At 46.5% G+C, this 20,198-nt stretch overlaps 2 protein-coding genes across 3 annotated transcripts in view; one reads left to right on the top strand and one right to left on the bottom strand.

Moving 5' to 3' along the window:
* The window catches only part of DDX17 (DEAD-box helicase 17), a 21,476-nt gene extending 8,442 nt beyond the window's left edge, over positions 1-13,034 (top strand). For both annotated transcript variants that reach the window (XM_062012525.1, XM_062012531.1), the window contains exons 6-13: positions 211-352; positions 2,311-2,471; positions 2,559-2,731; positions 3,059-3,169; positions 3,682-3,743; positions 4,606-4,665; positions 8,981-9,220; positions 9,902-13,034. In XM_062012525.1, coding sequence (XP_061868509.1) covers positions 211-352; positions 2,311-2,471; positions 2,559-2,731; positions 3,059-3,169; positions 3,682-3,743; positions 4,606-4,665; positions 8,981-9,220; positions 9,902-10,425 — 1,473 coding nt within the window. In that variant the 3' untranslated portion in view covers positions 10,426-13,034. The remainder of the gene's footprint in view (positions 1-210; positions 353-2,310; positions 2,472-2,558; positions 2,732-3,058; positions 3,170-3,681; positions 3,744-4,605; positions 4,666-8,980; positions 9,221-9,901) is intronic.
* On the bottom strand, positions 13,024-20,198 carry KDELR3 (KDEL endoplasmic reticulum protein retention receptor 3). Its single transcript, XM_062012541.1, has 5 exons — positions 19,711-20,198; positions 18,639-18,739; positions 17,940-18,098; positions 17,138-17,390; positions 13,024-13,868 (listed from the first exon to the last, which is right to left on the bottom strand). Exons 1-5 carry the CDS (start codon positions 19,799-19,801, stop codon positions 13,828-13,830), a joined length of 645 nt encoding a protein of 214 aa, XP_061868525.1. The 5' UTR covers positions 19,802-20,198; the 3' UTR covers positions 13,024-13,827.

Raw genomic sequence — 20,198 nt, 5'->3', positions numbered from 1 at the left:
AGAATAGTAAGTAGGGAAATATTTTCTATCACAATATGAACATCCCACTCAGTTGAAATTCTGTGCAATTGCTGACATAGGCTAAAGATACTTAAATGTATTAGCTGATAAAGAGCAGATCGTCTGACTTTTGCTTATGGTACCTCTGTGGAATCTTTAAGTTAGGGGGGTGTGTGCAGCTTGACTATGCTGAATCCATTCCTTTTGCAGTGTCTGGTTCTAGCACCCACCAGAGAGTTGGCTCAGCAAGTGCAGCAGGTGGCTGATGATTACGGCAAATGTTCAAGGCTGAAGAGTACCTGCATATATGGAGGAGCACCCAAAGGGCCCCAAATCAGAGATCTAGAAAGAGGTAATTTTGAAATGGGTGTTTGCAGTTTACTGCAGAAGGTGGTATTGTAAAATCTCTTGAAAAGTAAACTTTTTTTCTAAAACCTGTTTGGAAGGGGATGTGCATGATTGAGAGACAGTCACTTTCTCCAGCTACAGGAGTAGCTCAGGAGGTGCTTCTCATCTTTGTTTTATAGGGACTTACTTGAGTATTAAGATTTCCTTACAGTTTTCTTTTTGACCTTCCCATTTTTGAAGATCTTCTGGAGATGGGAAGGGGGAAAGGAAACTTAGCAGAATGAGAACAGGTTATTTTGAGGAAATGCAGTATCAGCAAATTTAAGGGATCATTTCACTTAAGCCAGATTTCAAGTTTTCTGCTTAGGCTTATGCAAATAATCAAATGTAATTTCTGAATATATAGACCTCTTTAGACAGTGAGTTTTGTTGTGGTTTGTTTCTTTTAAGCTCTCTTTCTCTCCATGTACCCCATACTGTTCTGTGCCTGCCTTTTGGTATGTAGCAAGGGGATGGAGTTGGGAATGATTAGGAGCCATGATTGCACGGCATCCAGTGTAACACAGTAGTACTGAAGTGACCTAACCTTCATTTCAAGGGCTAGTTACAAATCATTTCAAACATAGGAATGTGCTGGTGGCTTATGTCTTCACTAGATTAGATTAAAAGAATAGAATTATGTGGAAAGATGAAAGAAATGTTATCAGGGTAAGCTTATATGTACAGATCTACTGAAGAAATCAGAAATTTGTACCTTAGCACTGTGGTTTGCAAAGTCATTATTGAAAACTGCAGTAATGTGGTAAAGGCATGCAAGGGAGAAGGCCATGGGATAGGTCTGTTCAAGAAAGTGGTGGTAGATTCCACTTCAAAAGTCACATCTTTGACAGAAGAGTGAAAGGTTAGGTGAAGAGACCTTGGGTCTCTTGGTGGGTTTTTGCTGCCCTTTCTAGAGGGCTATAAAAGAACTGTCTCCTTTTGAAGAAAACCCTTTGGTTAGCGGATGTGGGCAGCTTCCGTGCTTTCAGTCCTTTCAGGTCTGACTGACTGCCTTTGGATGATTGCTCAGTGTTTTCTGTAGCAAAGATTGTTGAATAGAAAGAGTCTAAAAAACTCTTTTTGAGAAACTTTTGAGGTCTTTGGGATATTTAGTGAATGTATGTTGGAAAAGTATATCATTGACAACAGAGATTGCAGTTTATTCAGTCTCCCTGGCAAAATCTTAATTATTGCATGAACTTTATAGGAATTGAAAGTATACCCACCTTTGGCAGCTTGGAGGGGTCCAGGTTGGCACAGATAAAAAGATCTGAGTTGCCACAAAATACTCTCCATCTCTTAAGTGCAATATTAAGAAAGCTGTTGGGATTTGCTCTTTTTCACCCTTCTGCTTTCCTAAACTTACCTTGGGATGTTGTGTCACCGAAAGACTCGCCTCTAAGATTTGGGAATTGTTGGAAAGCAGTCCCTCAGTATTAAAGCCCATGTTTTGGCTTTAGATTTTTTTTTTTAATGAAAAGAAAAAAAAGGTGGAAGTAATTTGACCTGTATAACAAGAGGAGCACTTCTTGTTTGATTAACATTTGAAGTTTAGCTGGAGATTGCTCTTATTTTTCTAGATAGCTCTTTCATAGGCTGCATTAATTCTGGATCAAGGTGGATCCGGCTTGAGTAGAAACTGATTTTACTTCTGATTTTTGGACAGCTGATGTTTTCTGGCAGTAAGCTTTTAGCTTCTATACTCATTTATTATTCCAATGGCACTATAACAGTAATTTCACAATGGAAAAAAATTAAAAGAAACTAGGTCTTCTACTGAAATGACTCAATCTTGGGTATGAGTGAGGGTGGTGCTTTTTTTTAAAAAAAACAGTTTTGATCTGGAAGGTGATTCATTCTGACTAAAAATACCGATTGACATTCAAATGAAAAGCCTTTCTCTTTCCTTATTCTGTTTCAAAGGTGTGGAGATTTGCATTGCTACACCGGGTCGTTTGATTGACTTCCTTGAGGCAGGAAAGACCAACCTTCGCCGCTGTACGTACCTGGTGCTGGATGAAGCAGACAGGATGTTGGACATGGGATTTGAACCCCAAATTCGTAAAATTGTTGACCAGATTAGGGTGAGTGACCCTTGTACAAGGACAGCCTCCTTTGGTGTCCCCTTTGAAGTCCAGTGTCTTAAATTAGCCATTTTCCCCTTTTCTTAGCCTGACAGACAGACTCTGATGTGGAGTGCCACCTGGCCAAAAGAAGTGCGCCAGCTCGCAGAGGACTTCCTGCAGGACTATGTTCAGATCAATGTTGGAAACTTGGAGCTGAGTGCCAACCACAATATCCTGCAGATAGTGGATGTGTGCATGGAAAGCGAGAAAGACCATAAGTAAGTTGATTTTCCAACCATTTCCCCGTTTGTTTTTTTTCATTGCACTGAAAAATCTACATTGCTTTGTAAGCCAAATCTGAATTCTGAATATTGAAGTAACTTGTAGGACTATTTAACCTTTGAGTATTACAGAAAAGGTCAGTCCTGTAGTGACCTAATCTCACGTGGATGTTCTAACCATGTGATTGTACAACAGACCTAAATTCTGCCTAAATGATACTGACTTATTTATGCGTGTTGCGTATGTTCTCAGTGTAAGCCGAGAGTGTACCCCTACATTCTTGTATATGAGGATGTACATCTTAGCTCTGGTGTCTGTTTTAGGCTGATACAACTGATGGAAGAAATCATGGCAGAGAAGGAAAACAAGACTATCATCTTTGTGGAGACAAAGAGGCGATGTGATGATCTCACTCGAAGGATGCGCAGAGATGGGTGATTAACTTCCCCCCTCCCTCCCCTCCTTTCTAGTGAGAAACAGAAACTATAATCGAGAGCAGGAGGGTTTAAATGTTCATGATGCTATTGTTGGGAACAACTTGTCTGTTCTTTTCTTGGCTGAATTGAGGCTTAGTTTCCCAGAAGACTTCAGTACATCAGAGCATTGGTGCAAGAGTGTATTTGTAAGCTGTGCAGCTTTTAGCATCTCAGCGTACTGATGTACTGATACAGTCCCCATCAGCATAGCAGATGCGATGTGGCTTAACTAGTTGTTTTATGTAGGTACCGGGTTTAACATGCAAGAAACAAACCAGTATACCTACCAGGTAGATACAGGCCTGAGGAAGACAGGGAATGAAATGTTTCTCAAGGGATTTTTTCAGTTGGGTTGGGGTTTTTTTGGTTTTTTTGGTTTTTTTTTTTTTACCAAAATGCCAATAAAGCTTCCTGTTGCCTTTTAACGTATATACTTGCTGTCTATACTAATGTGCATCTCTGTTTGGCAGTTGGCCAGCTATGTGTATCCATGGAGACAAGAGTCAGCCAGAAAGAGATTGGGTGCTTAATGGTGAGTCCATCACTGAGGGGAGAATAACTCAGGCTGCTGTACATAATCTACTGAGACCCACTTTTCTCTGGTCTTCTGCCTTTTTTGGTTTTTTGTCTCTACACCCAATAGATACATTCCAAAAGAACTTCCTTTGCTTGTGTACTGTCAGTTTCAGTGCTTGTATTTGCCTCTTTTTTTTTTTTTTTTTTTTTTTTTTTACAAAAATACAATGGGAAAATTGCTTAATCCAGAGAGATGGATTTTGAGAAACAATGGGCAAGTTATATCCTGACTTGCTGGAACCACAGAATCAGAGAATGGTAGGGGTTAGAAGGGACCTTTAGAGATCATCTAGTCCAACCCCCCTGCAAAAGCAGACTCACCTAGATCAGGTCACATAGGAATGTGTCCAGGTGGGTCTTGAAGACCTCCAAGGAAGGAGCCTCCACACCCTCCCTGGGCAGCCTGTGCCAGGGCTCCCTCACCTGAACAGTGAAATAGTTTTTTCCTGTGTTTAAGTGGAACTTTTTGTGTTCCAGCTTCATCCCGTTACCCCTTGTCCTGTTGCTAGCTACCATCAAAAAAAGTGATGCCCCAACCTCCTGAGACCCACCATTTAGATACTTGTAGATATTAATGAGATCCCGCCCTCAGTCTCCTCCCAACTAAACAGCCCCAGTTCCCATGGCCTTTCCTCGTGTGAAAAATGTTCCAGTCCCCTGATGATCATGATGGCGCTGGGGTTTCTGAAGCAGAGTCCTGGGGTTTCTGAAATGGGCCCATCATGCCTAGGTTCTACCACATGAACATTTAGTGTAAATCAAGTTCAGGTAACAATCTTTGTGAAGAGTCTTGCTTCATAGCATGCTTTGTTTTACAGAGTTTCGTTCTGGAAAGGCTCCTATCCTCATTGCTACCGACGTTGCATCTCGTGGGCTAGGTTTGTACACAAAGACCACTCTTGCCTACTGCTGCATATTTTTTTCTTCTTTGGTCTGAAATATGTTTTATTTAAAGAAAAAAAAAATTCAAAGCGTGATTTTCCCCCACATGTGAAATACGTTTTTTAACATTAATCTTTTTTTTTTCTTTCATATTCAAAGTCTCTTCCTGCTCCTAATGAACAGGCTTTGGTCTGCAGCAAGGCCTAGGCATGACCAATCGATCGCCAAGAGGGAGAAGAGACGTCCAATTATGCAACCCAACCCTTCCACCACACTCACTTCTTGCCCAAATCCAGCTTTTGTTTGCTGGATGATAGGGATGGATTGCTCTCAGTTCAGAGCCTGTCAGATAAATGTTCAAGTAGGGTGTAGTCGGAGAGCATTTCAGCAGCCAATAGCTAATATTCTCCCTGTATGACACGCCACAGATTTGAACGTACCAACCCCAGTGTACACGCATGTTTCCCCCACAGATGTATTCGCATCTGAGGAAGAGCCCACTGCTCCAGATCTTTGGTTTTGACATGTAACCTTCCCTCCTCTGTGTTCCTTCTAGGCAGGACCACTGAGACGATATATGGCCTTTAACATTGTCTTACCCAAACGCCTAATTGAATCCAAAGTCTCACAGCTGTGTTCTGGTGGAATGAGAATGATCTATCTGGATGCATCAGTCGTACCCCCTATTTTAACGAGCAGATCTGTCTGGTGAGACACAGTGTGCTGAGCGCACTCCTGGCACAGCTGCCCACTCTAGAAGAGGAGGAGGGCTTCTGAAGTGCTCTGAGTTTAATAACAGACATTGAATACTCTACCCTCCCTGAGTTTGATAGAAGTTAAACTACTTGGGGGTTATTGCAGTAAATTTTAGACAAAATTGCTGCAAAGGAGCTCAGAAACTGCTGGTTTAACAAACCAGTTTTTTAACAAATCTTTCAGTTGTCTGAGCTCTCTCTTTTTCTGCTAATGCTGAAAAGGTGGCTGTGCTGTGCATCGTATGGTCACTTTAATACACGTAGACCATCAATAGACTCAGCAGCCTTTGTTCACACAACCTGCACCCCTCCTTCCCCTCCCCCCTCAAAAAATGTCCAACACTTCCTCAGAGAGGTGATTATATGGACTTGAGTCTCTGCCCTCTAGGGTCATGTCTGGACCTGTGCAGTTAGAACTTGGGCCTGTTGGGAGAAGGGACTGAGGCCTGAAACCAGTTTGTATGAAAGAGAGCTGCTTTCTCTAGCAGCATTTTTTTAAACAGGCTTGCTATGTGCTGGTAGCTTCTTTGTGCATCTTGCCTAGACATTTAAAACAGCCTCACGCCACTCAAAAAAAACCCAACCAAACCCACTCCCCCCAAAACTACTCAATTGGATAACACTTCAGAAAACAGTCTCCCCGCTTCCCATCCTCCACTTCACCTCAACTGAGGGGGAAGGGTGCCAGAGTCTGTTTCTTGTTACTGAACAACATCTCTGCTTGTTTTGGGGCCCTGAGTTTGCTGCTTCTTAAAATAAGTCCCTTAACTGGCAAACTTCTGGACGACTTCCTCCAAGATCCTGGAAAGTGAAGGCTTCTACCTAAATAACATAAAACAGGGGCGCGCGCCTTTTGGCTGAGTCACCAGGGCTTTCCCTCTTCCTAATGGAACATTGGTTTCAAAAAAGCTTCTTCCAGGTAAGTTCTCAGTCCCGTAATGGCTTCTTTGTGATGATTCCCTGGAGTGAGGTCCTCTCTCTGCACTGATCCTTTTTTTTTTTTTTTAATTATTTTTTTTTAAACTTTGGTTCAGTCGATTAAACTGAAAACATGGAACTTGTTTGTTTTGGTTTTGTTTAACGGAAGCTTTTGTGTCGGCTGCAGATCATTCTCAGTGCAGGGGTGGGGACACATCTACATTTCGATGGTCTAAACAGCTCTCTAGACTAGCACGTTTGCTAGTTTTATCTCTCTCTCCTGATTAATGATGGGAGACTGACTGTGCCATGGGGTGTTGTGATGGTCTGACAAAGGGAATGTTTCCCAGGTAGCTGTCAGGAGTGGTTGACGGCTTCAATTCTTGCTCCTGTGGAAGCGCAGGAGGATTGCGAGTGCGCGCAGCTGCTCTGGAGCGTGCCGGCCCGGACAAAGCCGGGTCTTGTGCTCGCTCTGGTCTTTTCCTTCAGCGAGCTGCGTGCTCTACCCAGGACCACTTTCTAATCTGAAAAACACCTTTGCCTTTTCCTCTTCCTGCCTTCCCATTCTTGCTGCTCCTCCCCAGCCGAGTCAGTTCCTCCCGTGTCGGTAGCTGTGATTCCCTGCGCTTTCTGCCGGGAAAGCACGTCTTTGTGTCCTCTGTGGTAATTCACGTCGCTTTGCTACCGACGGATGTGCCAAACGGGACTGACTGAGAGCCATGTAGCCTCTGCAGCTTGTCAGACTAGTCACACCCTGGCTGTGAAGATGCAATCTGTCATAACATACTCCTCTCTTTACTTCACTTTCCCTTTTCCAAAACAACCTGCCCCCAAACTGTTGCACCAAGGACCCCTAGCTGGAGACTCGCGCAGCCCCCTGTGAAACCTGCCTTCTCACTCCCTTTTTTTGGTGTGATTCAGGACTTTGGAGTCAGCAAAGACTGAGGAGCCCCCCCTTTGCTGTAATAAGAAACAGACATAAAGCCCCCCTCTTGGTCACCACCACCTCCTTGTTTTTATTTTTCTTCCGACCCCTTTGAAATTGACGCAGTCTGGGCAATAGATGCAGTCTGACCCTTTGGATGGCATTTTCCTACCTTCCTTTATTTTTGGTTTTATTTTTTTTTGAACAATTGCCCCTAAGAAACCCCCAAATAGGGGCCAAAAAAAAAAATAAAGCGTTGGAGGACCTGAAACTTTTTATACCAGAAGCCAGGTTCTCCGGCGCTTCCCAACCCAAATGGGGCTACAGAGAAGCGTCTTAAAGCCAGTTCACAGAGCGAGCGTGTGTGGGGACTTCTCACTGCCACGGACCCTTGATGCATGCTCCCCGCGCTCCAGTGGTCCCGTGTCAGAGGGCGGAGTTTTCGAAAGGAGGCCGCCAAAAATAAAAGGCAAAGAGACGGGATCGGCTGCAGCGGTTTCCCACAGGAGGAGGGAGTGTGCATCGGTCTGGTAACAAACAGAGAATGTTTCTCTCTTTAAAAACAACACCACAAAAAAACCCAACAATGAAAAGAAATAGCAAAGAAAAAAAATCTGTGTTTTATCTTGGATATTTTCAGAATATTCTTCCTAAAACGCAGATTTTTTTTTTAATGCTTTTTGTTTTTTTTAATGAGCTGTCAGGGCACTTAAGAAATCTTGTCTACTGTAGTAAACAGGTGCTTTTGCTACTCGAGGCGCTTTCACTGAAGCGTTACACTAACATTTACTTTGTTTCTGTCCCGTACCTTTACAAAGCAGTGTTTTCCCTCGGCTCTCCTCTCCTAAATTTTAACCCTCTTTTGCATACGAAGCATCTTCTAATCATTTAATTTCCTGCTTCCATCTGATACGGGAAGTAGGGAGTCGCCAATGGAATTCAAGGTGGTCCAAATTACAAAAGCTTGCCAGAAGTGGATGGGACAGCACGGTGAAGTGTTAGTGCAACGCCTTCTGGTGATTAACTACCAAGCTGAGTTGAGATACGCTAGGTATGAGTAATTTTTAATGAATTAAGATTAATGTAATTGGAGTGTCTTAAGCTTTAGGCTAGGGAAAAGTAGTTGACTGTAATTTATTAGGACTGTAAAAGTAAATATTTTTAAGATTGCCTTTTATTTCATGTTACCGAGTGGAAGGTAAGTGATCTCATTACCGTTACTACTTGTTAGACTTCTCCCAACAGAGTAAAAGCTTTGCTGTGGCAGTTCTGCCCTTTTTCCACCCCAGTTTGCTCTGTCTGTGACATTTTCACTTTCCAGATTGTAGTTTATTTAAAACTGAAAAAAAACCCCCAAAAAAGTATGCAATTGGATCAGCTTGTTGACAAACATCGGTGTCTTTGACACAGGGAGACAGAGAAATGCATTCCGGGGAGGAATGGATTTGAACGCAGGGCAAAACTGCTTTAAAATTGCCACTGTTATTCAGGACACTGATCTTTGTTCCTGAGGATCTGGAATTGAAGTCTTGTACTCCTTTGGGATGAGTCTGTCTTGGATTTATTCTGTGCGATTACTAACTTGGTATTTTTTTTTCTTATTACTGTCACCTGCATTCGTGCTCCCCACCTTTCGTTGGCACGTCCTCTCTTCTTCTCCCCTTTCCTCAACCCTCCCCCTTCACTGTGCTTCGCACCTGGGCACTTGACAAGACGTGGAAGACGTTAAATTTGTGATAAACTACGACTATCCGAACAGCTCTGAAGATTATGTGCACCGTATTGGCCGTACCGCACGTAGTACCAACAAAGGTACTGCCTACACCTTCTTCACCCCAGGAAACCTGAAACAAGCCAGGGAGCTTATCAAGGTGTTGGAAGAAGCCAATCAAGCCATCAATCCAAAGCTGATGCAGCTTGTGGACCACAGAGGAGGAGGTGGTGGCGGTGGAGGTAAAGGCACATGGGAAAAGGGCTGTGCAGGGAATAGGTTCCTTGGTTTTGAGGGAGGGAAGAGTAGAGGAGGGTAGAGAAGTAGTAACTGCAGGTCTGAGGTAACAGGTTAGTAACAGAGCTGATTTGCACCTTAGGTCTCAACCCATTAGTAGTACTGATACCGTTACTGTTGTTAGTATTGCTGCCTGACAGCAGTCCACTGTTTCACTTTAGCTGTAGAATTTTTTTCCTCCTCATAAGGTCATCACAGACCTAATTTTACTCAGATTAATTGTTTGCAGCTCTTAGGCAGGAGGATGTATGTGCACGCACGTGCAAAACTGAAAACAGGCAAAGGGGATACACTGACTTTACCTTCAGGGTCTATTTTCCTCCCCTTCCTTGAAGTAATAACGAGTTTCCTTTATATCTCCAAGTCAGTCCCGAATTTCTTCAGTCTCTTTGTCTCCAAGCACGTGCATTAAGAACACTTAATCAAACTTTGCAATGACACCTTGAGCAAAATGAAGAGGCCCTTGCAGAAGCTATGTGGAGAAGTTAGGGTTTGGTCAAAGGAGCTTGCTCTTCCTGGGCAGGATTGTGGCTGTAGGAGGGGGTCGAAGGGTGGTGGAATTGTACCAGAGTTGGTTGTCTGAGCCGTGTTCCGGGAACTAAATCTTTTAACGTGTCCATCGCCAGGAGGTCGCTCTCGTTACCGAACGAGCAGTTCAGTAAACAACCCTAACCTGATGTACCAGGAAGAGTGTGACAGGAGGCTCCGGGGAGTGAAAGAGGGCCGGAGAGACTCAGGTGGCTTCAGAGACCGTGAGCGTGGTGACAGTTACGCCAACGGAGCCAACAAGACCTATGGCAGTGCCTACGGGAGCCCAAATTCTGCTTTTGGGGCGGCGCAGAGCCAGTATGGTTACGCTCAAGGGAGCTATGGAGCAGCTGCCTATGGCACGAGTGGCTATGGCACTGCAGAGTACAGTGCTAGCGGCTATGGTGCCAGCACCACAGCTGCCACAGCTGGGAGAACCTCACAGAGCACTACCCAACAGCAGTATGCAGGGATGGTGGGGCGCACGGGCCAGCAGCCCCAGCCCCTCATGTCACAACAGTTTCCTCAGCCCCCTGCCACTAATGTGATGGGCTATATGGGACAGACTGCCACCTACCAGTACCCGCCCCCTCCTCCACCCCCTCCCCCCACCCGCAAATGAAACCACTCAGTGTAGACCTCTTGCATTTAAAGGAACCTTTTCTTTCTCTTCTTTCCCATTGTGATGTCTCTCTCACGCAGGTTAGACTTAGAATTCACCATTCAGATCCCTTGAGCCCATCAAAAAACGGCCCCCAGTCCACATGACTCACCCTGTCCTCTTCATTTTTTTTGTTGCTGTTCTTTCTTTTTTTTTTTTTAAGAGATATATATAGTTGACTGGAAAATGTATTATTTTTTGTCTTGCATGTTGAGGAAATTGGAAATTTTATTTTCTCTTAAAGGGTATAAGGCAGATAGGTCCCAGCTCCATCGTCTTGATGTCAAAGGTTTGTAGGGGGCGGGGGAAGAAAACAACTTGGCTTTTGAGGGGAGAAAGTTTCCATTCTGTAACATGTGAACTTAATTTCAGGAAGTTATTGAGAGAGGTGGGAAACTGGGGAGCCAAAAAGCACTTCATTGAAAATGATAAATGCAAGGGAGCAATGCTCACTTCTCCTAATCTTAATTTCTTTTTTGATTAAATAGCTCACTTTTACCACTTGTAGTCTGTCGTAGGTGGCTTCTGTAGGAAAACTCTGCTCCTTTGCCTGAGCTGGGCGGTGTTCAGAGTAATGCCCCAGGTACAGCTCTATCTTCTGGTACCCTCAGCAGCCCGCAGTAAGGAAGTTGGGGTTAAACCAAACCCCCCCAGTGTCAGAGACCAAACCTCTCTTGGATTCAGTACCTGAAAAGCAGGTAGCTGCTGCAGGTCCTGCTGCTGGAACCAGCCAAGCAAGTCCTTTCCCTACCGTGGTTCAGTTGCAGCGTGGCAAACACGCGGAGCCGCGGTTACTCATCACTTAGTTTCTGCTCTCAAATTGCCATTGTTGGGTTTAGTGGGAGGAGTCTTTGTGAGCCCAGAAACTAAATGGAGCTGAGATGATGGGGGAACGTGTCTCGTTTCATCACCAACGAGGTACCTGTTGCCACAGGGGATGTTCTGAACGCCGCTACGCTGAATAAAATGTGACGGAGTTTTCAACACTTAAGAGGTTTGGGGCAGGGGGTGGTGGGGGGAGGGCAAGGGAAGGAAGGGAGAAGGAAGGAGGAGATTGCCTGAAATCTCCTCTCCATGAGGTAAGCGGTGAGCTGGTTAGCACATCTCAATTCTGAAGCTTGCTTTCTTTTATACCTTGCTCTGACTGCTGCTCTTTCTGGCTTTTGAGTGCATTTCCCTGCTCCACTGGTCCCTCTGAGCTGAGCTCTCGCAGGTAGGTAGCATTTTAGAAAATGTTAGAGAAGAGTGACATTTTAGTCAATACTTAAATAAAACTTGTTTATTTTACAGGCTGAGGTGGGTGTGAGGGGGTTTCCCCTTTAGTAAAGCATGTTGTTGACTTGTTATTTCTCATACCAGACGGTTCAGAAGACAGTAGATGGTAACAGGAGTTGGCTGCTCTTGAGCTGATAATGGGACAAGAGAATGGAGACGTCTCGTGGGCTGTGAGGTGGAATCTTGGGTTGGGGCTTTTTCTGTTGCATGGACAAGGCAGCCTCCTGCTCTTGGAGCAGAGTGGGATTTCTTAGAGCCTGGGGAAAGAGCTTGCTCATGCAGAAGTTACGTCTCCTTTAAATTGAGTTTCTTCCCAAGTAAAATCTGGGGAGGTGAATGTGCTTTGCTTTTTTTGTTTTTCTTTTTTCTTGGTGCAGTACACAGGTAGGTTGCTGACACATTGGGGACAGGGAGAGATCTTCCATAACTACTCCTGTCTACTCATTTCAGTGCTTGGGCGGGAAGTTCCTTTGCTTGTGTTAAGTGAAAGCCAGAAACATTTCCTTTACCCAGGCACTGACTGGTGTGTCTTTGGCCTCTCTCACAAGCAAATACAGAGCTTTAATTTGGTTTGGGTTTTGGTGGGTTTTTTTCCTTTCAAAATATGTGAGTTGACTGCAGAAATGTGTTTGAGGGGTGTAGGAGTTAGGACATCTCACTGACTGGTGTTGAAAAGGGTCTCTGGACCACCCCAGCTGCCTTACAGCCAGCTCTGGCTTTCAGTTCTTTTCGTTTTTTGGGGGAAGACGGGACTTGTGCACATGTAAAGATCCCTGCCAAGTCTCACAGTGCTTTATTCTGCCATTGAGGTCAGCTGAAGTCCAGGGTCATGGTTCAGTTCCAGAAGTTATCAACGCACCGCAGCACGTGCGGCCCCCGTCCCACCTGGTGCTCGCTGCTCTGTTCCATATCCCAGCTGGAGGGCCCTTGTTGATATAAAAGCATTAGCATCTAGTATTGTTTGCGTTGTTTTCCGATCTGTAACAAGTTAGTGGGAGTTGTTGGGTGTCTCCTCCCCTCCCACTTCCTGAAGCGATTTACTGTTTGGACTTCTCTGAAGGATGGAAGGGTCAGTGGCTTTGTTGGGGGATCAGCATCTCGTTTCACACGCCTGCTGGTCTCTGAACACATTCCTGTTGTATTAATGAAGACTTGAATTGAGAGATTCATAGATCTGTGGTGTTCAGACACAGGATACGAAGAGCTATGTTACTGTTCTTAGTTTGTAAATTGTCCTTTTGATACCATCTTGTTTTCTTTTGTAGGTATAAATAAAAAACACTGTTGTCAATAAATTGTGAACTTTGTCTTTATTTTTGGAGTACAAGAGCTGTCTTTGCCCCTGTTCTTCCCAGTTCCTAAGAAAAAGGTTGAATACAAGGAGTTGGAAACACCTGTGGGCATTTTTAATGGAAACAGACCCTGTCTGTAGGGTAGGAGGAACTGCCAGTGAGAGTGAGTGAGGGGAGGAGGATGTTTGAATACCTGTGAAACTGGAAGGTTTGTGTCATTAAAAGGGAGTGTGGCTTTTCCTGAACACTAGGACTGGAAGGAGAGTTGAGCAGAGGCAACTTTGAGGAGGATGTTAGTTCATCCAGAGTTAGGAGTAAATTTGTATCGTATGCTACATCGGAGTCAGCCTGTGCAAAATGGGTCAGTGGCCTCTGGAGAGGTGTTTTTTGGGGATTGATACCATGTTCCCTTTTCCATAGGCACTTGCTAAAGGACCAAAGGACTAAGGATAGGGACAGTTCCCCTCGAACACCTTGTGCTGCCTCGGGGTCAAGGTAGAGGCGTGTTTTGAAGGTAGATGCTGGGAAGAGCCGGGAGAGAAGAACTCGCGCTACTTGAGTATTGGCCAGTGCTACTTACTAGCACCAAATTCAAGTAAGGAGAAATTTCTTTAAAAAAAACAACGATTGAGGGAAAGTCTCATAGAATGAAAAGCTTTCCAGGCCTCGTGGTCTTCCTGGCGCTGGAGTGAAACTCGAGCAAGCCCTCCGCTACTCAAAAAAGGGCCTGGAAAGGAAAGCTGTCATCTTAAGAGCTTCATCTTCAGGATTTCTTACATTCTCTGTCGAAATGTCTTCAAACAGGCAAGGGGAGACTTAGCTTCTTTCCTTTTAGGACTGTGCAAAAGAAAAGGAGAAGGGCATGAAGGAACTTAGAGGAATTAAACTCTTTTCATTGTTTCAGCAACTTGTTTTTAACTTGCTGTTCAGAGTGCTAGAGAGCGAATTGCCAGGTCAGCAAATGGCAGCAAGATGGTGGCTGTCCAATAGGCCTTAGAATCATGGAATTGTTTGGTTGGAAAAGACATTTAGGATAACCTCACCCTGCGAAGCCCACCATTGAACCATGTCCCTCAACTTTTAAATATCCCCAGGGGTGGTTCTTGAGCAGCCTCCGTGTGCCACTGCAGGCTGGTAAGGATGGAGCTATCCTGCTTTCAGGTAATGCAGCTGCTTGCCCTTGGTTAGGACCCAGTGCTGACAGCTCCAGACAATCCTGTTCTTTGTGGAAGGAGCATCCAGGAGGATTTGGTGAGAAGAGTAAGAGGAAGGAATCTCACACTGCATTTGGGGAGAAGTTGTCCGTGATGGGTGGGAGGTGCTACAAAATTGTAAGGGGGAAATCTCCACAACCTATTTCTGCTAAGGAAAAGGCTCCTGTGTCCTCTTACACCGCTACTCTTGTCACACCCTCAGTGATTTGCTGGTGGTGCACAACAGGGAGGAATCAGGTTGGGTCAGAGAGACTGTCAGACGGGAACCTTATGAAGGTCAGCAAAGGGGAATATCGCATCCTGCCCCTGGGATGGGACAAGCCTGTGTGCTGGGAGCTGCCCAGCTGGAAAGCAACTTGCCACAAACAGCCCTGGCTGCGCTAGTGGCCACCACTGTGCCCTCATGGCAATGAATGCGGATGGTCTGAGCTGCATTGCCAGCTGGTCCAAGAGGTGGTCCTTCCTCTACTCAGCTGTGGTGAGGCTGCAGCTGAGGACATGGGTCCAGCTCTTAAGCTCCCAGTACAAGAGAGGGGGATATATGGGAGCAAGCCCAGAAAGACTGTGAGGCTGGTTAAGGGATGAGAGCATCCTCTATGAGAGAGTAGGCTGAGCAACAGGACAAGGGGCAATGGAATGAAGCTGGAACACAAAAAGTTCCATTTAAACATAAGAAAAGACTATTTTACTGTGAGGGTTCTGGAGCCCTGGCACAGGCTGCCCAGGGAGAGTGTGGAGTCTCCTTCCTTGGAGGTCTTCAAGACCTGTCTGGCTGTGTTGCTGGTCTAGGGGATTGGACTGGATGATCCCTAAAGGTCCCTTCCAGCCCCTACCATTCTGTGATTCTATGACTGCTCAGTCTGGAGAAGGCTGAGGGAGATCTTGGCCTGCATGTGTAAATGCATGATAGGAGACATAAAGGAGACAAACCCAGATTCTGCTTAGGATGCCCAGTGCCAGGGCAAGAGGAAAATCCCCTGAAGCACAGGGAAATCTGTTTACACTGGCACAGATTGCCCTGAGAGGCTCTGGTGCCTCCGTTCTGGAGGTACTCCAAACCTGACAGGATAGGACCTAGGGCACCGTGCTCTAAGTGACCCTGCTGTGAGCAGAGGGCTGGATTAGCTGATTGCCCCTCGGCAGTTGCTCCATACCTCGGCTGTCCTGCAAAATAGAAGCTTCTGGGAGTTGAAAACTTCCTCAGAGTATCTTTCAGATCCTCATGCTAAATAGAAAGGTTCTCATCTAGTTTTGAAAACAAGATAAAGAGAAGTAGCCTTCTATAAAAATCCCTTTGCAGTGCTTTGGCATAGGCTCTGAAGTGTTATTAAATACATTTCTTTATATAACATGTCTTTGCTTGCTTTATTTTTTCCTTTCGCAGCCTTGGTGCCCTTTTGTCTGAGCTCTCCAGTGTTAGAAATGTTTTGAAAAGATGAGGTTTTTTTTTTGTGAGAGAGGTGCAACCTGCTATGATATCGCTGCTTTTCATAAATGCCTGCAAAGCATTTGCATATCTTCAGGCACCTTTTTTTCCTCCCATGATCCAGAACGTTTGTGTAAAAAGAAAAAAGGGGTGTGTGGGGGGGAGGCAATTCTCATCCTGCTGTGATGTCCCAGGGACAAATGTTTTCTTTTTCTTCTGCCTCCTGTATCATCTAAATTTGGAAGCTCTAGCACTAGCCATGTGAGACTGAAAGCCAGCAGTTGTGGTTTTTTTCACCCCTTTTGTTCCACCCTCCGCAACTACAAAAGGTACGGATCCCTCACAGAATACAGAGGGACACGGGACACGGGAATTGAGTGAAGCTAAAATGGGATTGAGTGCTTTAGAAAAATAGGATTTGACGTGAAGCACCTTGATGGCAGTTTCACAAAGTGCTTTTCTGGCTGCAGAAATGTTTTAATGACAGAAGGAAGTCTTAATCTGCCAAGACCAGCCACCTGCTCAGCACTCCTGTCACCTCTCTGTCAGCAGGTATATTGCATGAAACCTCCAATGATCCAACCCTTGAAACGCCAAACGCAGGCTGGAAAGTTGTCTGGCTTGGGAATGTGAAGAAGGAGGAAAATACTTGTTTACTGAGTCAGGTTTCATCCAATTCATCCTCCTCAACGGAAAAGTGCTGAGCCTCAGCGAGCTGTAGCATCTCCTACCAGAATTTATGCCCTTGATGCCCATGTGTGCTCTGGCACTTCGCTATTTACTGAAGCACGGCACTCAAGGGCAAGGGGCATCCGATTTGAGGAAACAGAAAGGAGTGTTGTGTCCGTGCAGATATTCATCTTCCTACAGCATCAGTTCTTGAGAACGTTACTTCTTTTCCATCAAAAGTGGGCTTAATAATATCTGCTTAATTCTGCCGTTGCTTTCTCAGGTACATTGCCTGTCTACAGCTATTTTTTTGCCCCCTCTAAGGTTTGCTTTCATGATTCATAATCTTTCAAAACGAATTGATCACGCCTCGGTTGTTAACTTGCCAAGGTGGGATTGCAGAATCGCAGAATGGCAGGGATTGGAAGAGGCCTCTAGAGATCATCCAGCCCAACCTCCTGCTAAAGCAGGTTCCCCTCGCTCAGGTCACACTGGAACGTGTCCAGGTGAGTTTGGAAACCTCCAGAGCAGGAGACTTCACACCCTCCCTGGGCAGGCTTAGCTCTGGTTTAATTTCTGCTTTGTTTCACGTGCACAGCTGGAACCTCGTGAGCAGAGATGCCCGCTTGCATTTAACAGGTACGGTGATCAACTGGATTTTAGGTGGACAACGTTCATCACAAATGCAGCAAGAAAGTCAGTCAGGTAAGGGTTAACACATGGCAAAATGCAGCTTCACTGTATGTTGTAAGAACGCAGAGTGAATGATTCTGATTCATACCAACCTATTTACCTACCTTTGGTAACGTAGAGATAGAAGAAGTCACAGTAGAAGATGGTTTGGACCACCCCCGAAACTACGGCGATCTGGTCGTAGAAATTCTCGGTGTGGTAGCGCCAGATCCAGTTGCCGATGTAGAGAGCGCGGTAGAGGCCCAGGAAGAAAAGGTAGTGAGTCGTGATGGTCTCTGCTTCCCCCGTCTTGCTGATCATGAAGAGCTGAGGAAGGATAGCCACGGACTCCAGGTAGATGGAGAAGGTCCAGAGTATCTGTGAGATGCAAAGTGAAGGCAGTGGAGAGTCTGGGCGCCAGTTAATACACATTAAGGCCCAAAGTTTTTCCTTCAGCAGAGCACTGTTGTGTGAGCGGGATGAGTAGCACCGCTGGAGCTGGGGGAAATGAGCCTGCTTGTGCTGGCACTGAGAGGAGACTGAGCTGCTCCATAGGTCACAGAATCACTTTGGTTGGAAAAAACCTGTAAGACTATCAAGTCCAACCACTCACCTCACACTGCCAAACCTGTCACTAAACCACGTCCCTCAGCGTCTCAGCTACACAGCTTTTAAACACCTCCAGGGATGGGGACTCCACCACCTCCCTGGGCAGCCTGGGCCAATGTCTGGCAACCTTGGTGAAAAAATTCTTCCTCATCTCCAACCTAAACCGACCTTGGTACAGTCTTCAAGGTACCCCCAGCCTTGCCTTTCCTGTCTGCTTTTGCTGTTAAAAGTCTCAGCTACTCAAGCCGCGGCTCAGTCTGCTGCCTGGCGTCAGGCTGCTGCTTCCCCCTCCCCTTTCCTACCTCAGCTTTTCCTTACCTCCAAGGGAGTGAAGCTGTGGTTCTCCAGAAAGGACAGGCCTGTGACAGGGACCAGCAGGAACTCCAGGCGAAAGGAGTCGTTTTCGCTGTCGAACGTCTTCCGGAATTTCACGTAGATCATGTACACGGTGACATAGGCACACAGCAAAAAAACGACCTGGGGGAGGGAAGGGAGACAGCAAGACCTTACCTGTACTTGTGCTTTCTGTGCTTGAGGAGAAGGCATCTTTGCCAAAGTCTCAATCTGTTAAGCTGGTTCTGGTGGGACTGTTGCAGGGCGAGAGAGTGGTGAATGCTTTTTCTGTGCTGGTGTGTGAACTGGCTCCTGCTGGGGATACACCAGCAGTCGACTAAGGATTGCCCCTCCATGAGGACTGCACTTGTTTGAGCCCTCTGGGGCTCTGTGTGAAGAGGTTGACTTGCTGGCAGCTGTCTGTTAAGCCTCCTGCTGTGCAAGGACACCCAGGCTTGACTCCTGGTGTCTTGTTCTGGTTTAGATAGTACCAGCTGTGGTGAGCTCAGCTCACTCACTGACCATAGTGGGAGGTTTTTGGTCAATGGAGAGCCAGTGCCACCAGAGGAAGCATCTTAATCCACCCTTCCTGGCTGAAGAACTTAGTGACCATGTACCCTCATCTCCCTGAGAAACCACAGCGAGCTCAGAGGAACTTCTGCCCCTGCGCTGCCCTCTCCTTACCTTCATCACGGTGTTATAGACAGAGATGAAGGTCGTGAACAGGTCCAGATAGCGGGTTGTGAAGACGAGGGCAAAAAGAATCTGGCTCTTCCCAGAGATACCTGAATGGCAGAGAGAAGAAAAGACGGTAGAGTGGCTGAGAAGAAGGACCCTTAGGATGGTGGTTTCCCCTTAGGCCACATTTGGAAGCGGTTGTACACATGCATGTTGCTTTATAAGCCAGGTCTGCTGTGGAGGTGCTGTGGTAGCTCTGGGGATCCCAGAAAGGCTTTGAGTCTCCCAAGTGACAGGGCAGGCTCCTGCTGCTGCCCCTGCGCCCAGCCTTGGGTTGTAGGGACTGACGCTCGGTGAGCACAATCACTGCTTTGGCCAATTCAGTCCTTATTGTCATCAAAACGCCTTTCTTTTGCCACCCTTGCTCCCTTCACCTGCCCACCTCGCCAGGGGTTTTGTGATGTGCCATCTGCCACACGAGGGGGAAGCTTTGGGATCAGGGACCAGCCCAGGGATGCTGATGGAGCTCAGCCATCACTCGCAGGGACGTGCAGCCAGATGTACCCACTTTTCTACCTGTGATCATGGCCATGGTGCTGCAGCCCAGCCCCAAAGTCTCTTGGGGAGGAAACCATGAACTTGGACCAAATCCTCCTGTGAGAAGCTGCTGTCCTGGTTTCCTCACCCTGGGATGGGGCAGCCTCTGGTACCTGCCTATCTTCTGGCAGGATCTCCGACCTAAAGCAGTGTTCTCTCCAGGGTGTTGGTTTTGGTGCTGCCACAACCTCTTGTGCTCATTTCCCACCTCCCCCTGTCCTTGCTGTCCTCTCCTTTGCTTCACCACCACAAGACCAACACCTGCCTGAGGCCATGCGCCTTGCCACATCACATCCTTTCAACGCAGCCCTCTCCTTCTGCCCAGAGGAGGAGGAGGAAGATGACTTCCCTTGAAGAGCCCACTGGGGAGGGCTGCCAGCTTGTGTGAGCCTTCACTAGCCTTTTTGTCTCTCATCTCTCTTGCACCCTTCACCAAGCCGCTCTCCAAAAACTGCCCCTTTCCTTTCCTGGGAGTACTCACCGGCACAGGACTTGGACTTGAAGATCTTCAGCAGGAGGATGATGATGGCCAGCAAGTGGGAGATGTCCCCCAGGATGCGGAAGACGTTCATGGTGCCGGGGGAGCTCCTCTGGGACAAAGGGAGTGAGTGCTTTCTGTCAGCAGGGAGGACCAGGGCAGAGAGGCTTTTCCTGCCCTGAGCCTCAGCAGAGCAAACGCTCTCCTCCGGCTCAGCTTTTCTTTTCCCACCGAGTACGGAGCCCTCTCTTCTGGCAGAGGAAAGTTCAGCCTCTCCTCTTCCGTGGCTGTGAGTGTCTTTTTCCTGCCAGGCGCTCAAGCTGAACGTCCTCTTTGCTTACTTTTCCCCCAAGGTGTGTTTTTTCTCTCTCCCTCCACCCCAGGCCTTCCTCTCCCTGCCCCAGGCCAAAAGTTGGGGTTTATCCCCTGGAGAGCCCCAGGCTGAGCCTGCTGAGCAGCCCTGAAGTCAGCGCTGGGTGAGGGTGACGTGG

Source organism: Colius striatus, chromosome 1 (genome assembly GCF_028858725.1).
Source record: "Colius striatus isolate bColStr4 chromosome 1, bColStr4.1.hap1, whole genome shotgun sequence".
NCBI classification, from domain to species: Eukaryota; Metazoa; Chordata; class Aves; order Coliiformes; family Coliidae; genus Colius; species Colius striatus.
Note: the sequence above shows the minus strand (reverse complement) of the source record. Positions and strands in the feature narration are given on the sequence as shown.

Excerpts from the sequence above, each read along its gene's own strand:
- KDELR3 (XM_062012541.1), bottom strand. The coding sequence starts at position 19,801 with ATGAACGTCTTCCGCATCCTGGGGGACATCTCCCACTTGCTGGCCATC. Across the intron at positions 18,740-19,710 it reads CAAGTCCAAGTCCTGTGCCG|GTATCTCTGGGAAGAGCCAG; the intron begins GTGAGTACTCCC and ends TCTGCCATTCAG. Across the intron at positions 18,099-18,638 it reads TCTATAACACCGTGATGAAG|GTCGTTTTTTTGCTGTGTGC; the intron begins GTAAGGAGAGGG and ends TCCCTCCCCCAG.